The 3,297-nt window shown below is 50.1% G+C and overlaps 1 protein-coding gene across 2 annotated transcripts; it reads left to right on the plus strand.

Annotated features, from left to right (window-relative positions):
* Positions 1-420: 420 nt before the first annotated feature.
* Positions 421-2,365, plus strand: LOC147108442 (uncharacterized). 2 transcript variants are annotated; one of them, XM_086005081.1, is made up of 2 exons: positions 421-556; positions 1,155-2,365. In XM_086005081.1, exon 2 carries the CDS (start codon positions 1,221-1,223, stop codon positions 2,214-2,216), a length of 996 nt encoding a protein of 331 aa, XP_085861207.1. In that variant the 5' UTR covers positions 421-556; positions 1,155-1,220; the 3' UTR covers positions 2,217-2,365. The 2 variants fall into 2 exon arrangements, with proteins under 2 accessions (XP_085861207.1, XP_085861208.1); XM_086005082.1 differs by lacking the exon at positions 421-556 and adding an exon at positions 608-755.
* The last annotated feature ends 932 nt before the right edge of the window (positions 2,366-3,297 follow it).

Consider the following 3,297-nt stretch of genomic DNA (forward strand, 5'->3'; position numbering starts at 1 on the left):
TGTTTCCGTAATCCCAATCATATCATATCCGTTTACATCTATTTGCGCAGCTAATTCATCCACCTTATTACGAATGCTCCTCACATTAAGACACAAAGCCTTCAGGCTTGTTTTTTTAACTCTTAGACGTCTTTATCTTTAGTCATCCAGGGAGCTCTAGCTTTAGATGCCCTTCCCTTCCCCATCATGGCAATGTCTCCAATCTGTACCCGAATGTTAATTTGCTTCAGTCGAGCCGCTCTCACCAGCTCTGCGCCGCGGGCTCCCGGGCGGCTGGGCACTGCGCCAATGGTGGCGCTCCCACCCAGCATGCCCAGCGCTGGGAAACAAATGTAGGAAGTCACACACCAGGTTATAGTCCAACAGCTTTATTTGAAATCACAAGCTTTCGGAGCGCTGCTCGTTCGTCAGGTGAAGGAGCAGCGCTCCGAAAGCTTGTGATTTCAAATAAAGCTGTTGGACTGTAACCTGGTGTTGTATGACTTCCTACATTTGTCCACCCCACTCCAACTCCGGCATCTCCACACCTGGGAAACAAGCCCGAGCCCGGTCACAGGTAGCCAGTGCGCAGGCGCGGGCCGGGAGTGCGGGGGCCAATGCGCAGGTGCGGGCCGGGAGAGCGGGGATCAGTGTGCAGGCGCGGGCCGGGAGAGCGGGGATCAGTGTGCAGGCGCGGGCCGGGAGAGCGGGGATCAGTGTGGAGGGAGGCGCGGGCCGGGAGAGCGGGGATCAGTGTGCAGGCGCGTCCCGAGCAGGTAGGCCGCAGGTTGTGGAAGTACGAGTGAGGCCTTCGGCTCACACAGCGGAAGCTTCGGCAGTTTGAAAACCATCAAACCGCTCCCGCTCCTCGCCCTTTGCTTCAGCCGAACTTACAACAAACGGTGCATGCGTGCTGCCACGGGCAATGCGCTGCGCTGATAGGCCGGTTTCTTAAGCCTGGGGCATTGTGGGAGAAGGCCCAATCTCAATGTCCCTCCTCGAAAACTGAGGCTTGTTCCTTTCTCTGCCATTTGCTCCTTTCCCACTAAAGTTTTCTTCCTTCACTTTCCTCCCTCGTAGCCTGGCTGTTCTCTTTCTAATGAGCCTTTAGAAAGCCTTTTTATTGTTAATTTTCAATCCCAGTTGCTCATATACTTTCTAAACTGGTTTTACAGGGTAAAAGAATTGGAGGATTTGCAGACAGAAGCTCTTATCAAACGTCACCGCAAGACTTGAGCTAGATGCCCAATTCATCACGACCTGAATATCATCAGCCTTCGCACATGGATGGAAAAAGCACCAATCAGAGCGGGGAGAAACGGTACATGTGTTCTGTGTGTGGACGCGCCTTCAGCCAGTCATCCAACTTGGTGAGACACAAGCGCAGCCACACAGGGGAGCAACCGTATAAATGTGTGGACTGCGGGAAGGAATTCAACTACCCTTCTGAGCTGGAAATTCATCGAAACAGTCACACCGATGAGAAACCATTCACTTGCTCTGTGTGTGGGAAGGGATTCACCCATCCATCCAGCCTATTGACTCACCGGCATGTCCATACTGGAGAGAAATCATTCACCTGCTCCGTGTGCGGGAAGGGATTCACTCGGTCAGCCAGCCTGCTGAGACATTGGCGTATTCACACTGACGAGAGACCTTTTAAATGCTCTGACTGTGGGAACAGCTTCAAAAGCTCTGAAGTACTGATGATACACCAGCGCATTCACACTGATGAGAGACCATTCAGGTGTTCTGACTGTGGGAAGAGGTTCAGGAGATCGTTTGACCTGCTGGAACACCAGCGTATTCACACCGATGAGAGACCGTTCAGCTGCTCTCACTGTGGGAAGAGGTTCAGACGGACCCCTGACCTGCTGAGACACCAGCGAGTTCACACAGGACAGAGACCATTCACCTGCTCCACGTGTGGCAAGGGATTCACCCGCTCACCACACTTATTGGCACATCAGCGAGTTCACTCCGATGAGAGACCTTTTAAATGCTCCGACTGTGGGAAAAGCTTTAAAAGCTCTGGCGAACTGATGTCCCATCAGCGCATCCACACTGGAGAGAGACCGTTCACCTGCTCCATATGTGGGAAGGGATTCACTCGGTCATACAACTTGCTGATACATCACCGAGTTCATTCTGTAGAGACATTGTTTAAATGTTCCACATGTGGGAAGGGATTCAATCATTCATCCTCCCTCCTGAGACACCAGCGAGCTCACATGTAACTGCAGTTGGTGGATTCTGCTGTTAATCACATCCAGGACTGAACCATGTTCGCACTGGCAGTTGAGATTTGTTTCTGCTGATGTTAATAACAGGGCTGGAATCCAATATTCTGGATATAGGTCCAATAAATCAGTTTGTTTTAAACACACAGTATGTCGAGTCCTTGATTCTCTAAGATATGGCGAGAGCTGATTGATGCTGTGTCATGTCTGCAGTGTCCCTTTAAGACCAGGGGAAGGCTCCCTGTCACATTATTTTGTGAATTTGTGCCTAAAAAATTGCAATGTCCACTTTCTGAATTTTGTAGAATTGCTAAGTGGAATGGTGTTGGTTGAAGACTTTAAAAAGCCGGCTGTGTCTGGGACTGTACTCCACCTGCTCACTGCAGCATCCTTCCACTCAGTGAGAAATTACTACTCAATGCAAGGACAGAGTTTTCCGTTAACAGTTTGTTTCTAGGGGATGCACAAGAAATGAGCTTTTTGAAAACAACTTGCATGTGTGTAGCATCTTTCACATCCTAAGGCACTTCATAGCGCTGTAATCGAAAAGAAATGGGCACTGAGCTATAGAAGGAGACATGAGGAGTAGAAGCTTGGCCACAGGTGGGTTTTAAGGAGGGTCTTAAAAGTGGAGCACAAGGCAGAGGGGTTTAGGGAGGGAATTTCAGAGCATAGAGCCCAGAAGGCTGAAGGCATGGCTGTCAGTGGTGGGGTGAAGGGAAGATGCACAAGAATCCAGAGTCAGGAACAATGAGTTGTGTTTGGGGGCGGGGTGGGGAGAAGAAGATATAGGTGGGAGATATGGGGGGTTAACTGGGGGAGGTGGGATGGGGAGATATGGAGGTGGGGGGGGTGAACCCATGAAGGGTATTAAAGAAAGGGATGAGAATTATAAATTTGATGCATTGGACTGGGAGCCAGTGTAGATCAGCAAGGACAGGAGTTTTGGGTGTGTGGGACTTGGTGAGAGTTAGGATACAGGCAACAGAGGGTGGATGATCTTAAGTTTATGCAGGGTGGAATATGAGTCCAGCCAGGAGAGTATTGGAATAATACAAAAAGAAAATACTGCAGATGC

The sequence above is a fragment of the Somniosus microcephalus genome, chromosome 13 (genome assembly GCF_052327205.1).
Source record: "Somniosus microcephalus isolate GS21.2 chromosome 13, FLI_Smic_1.0, whole genome shotgun sequence".
Lineage (NCBI taxonomy): Eukaryota > Metazoa > Chordata > Chondrichthyes > Squaliformes > Somniosidae > Somniosus > Somniosus microcephalus.

What these genes read in the sequence shown, in the direction of transcription:
- LOC147108442 (XM_086005081.1), top strand. Translation starts at nt 1,221, where the DNA reads ATGCCCAATTCATCACGACCTGAATATCATCAGCCTTCGCACATGGAT.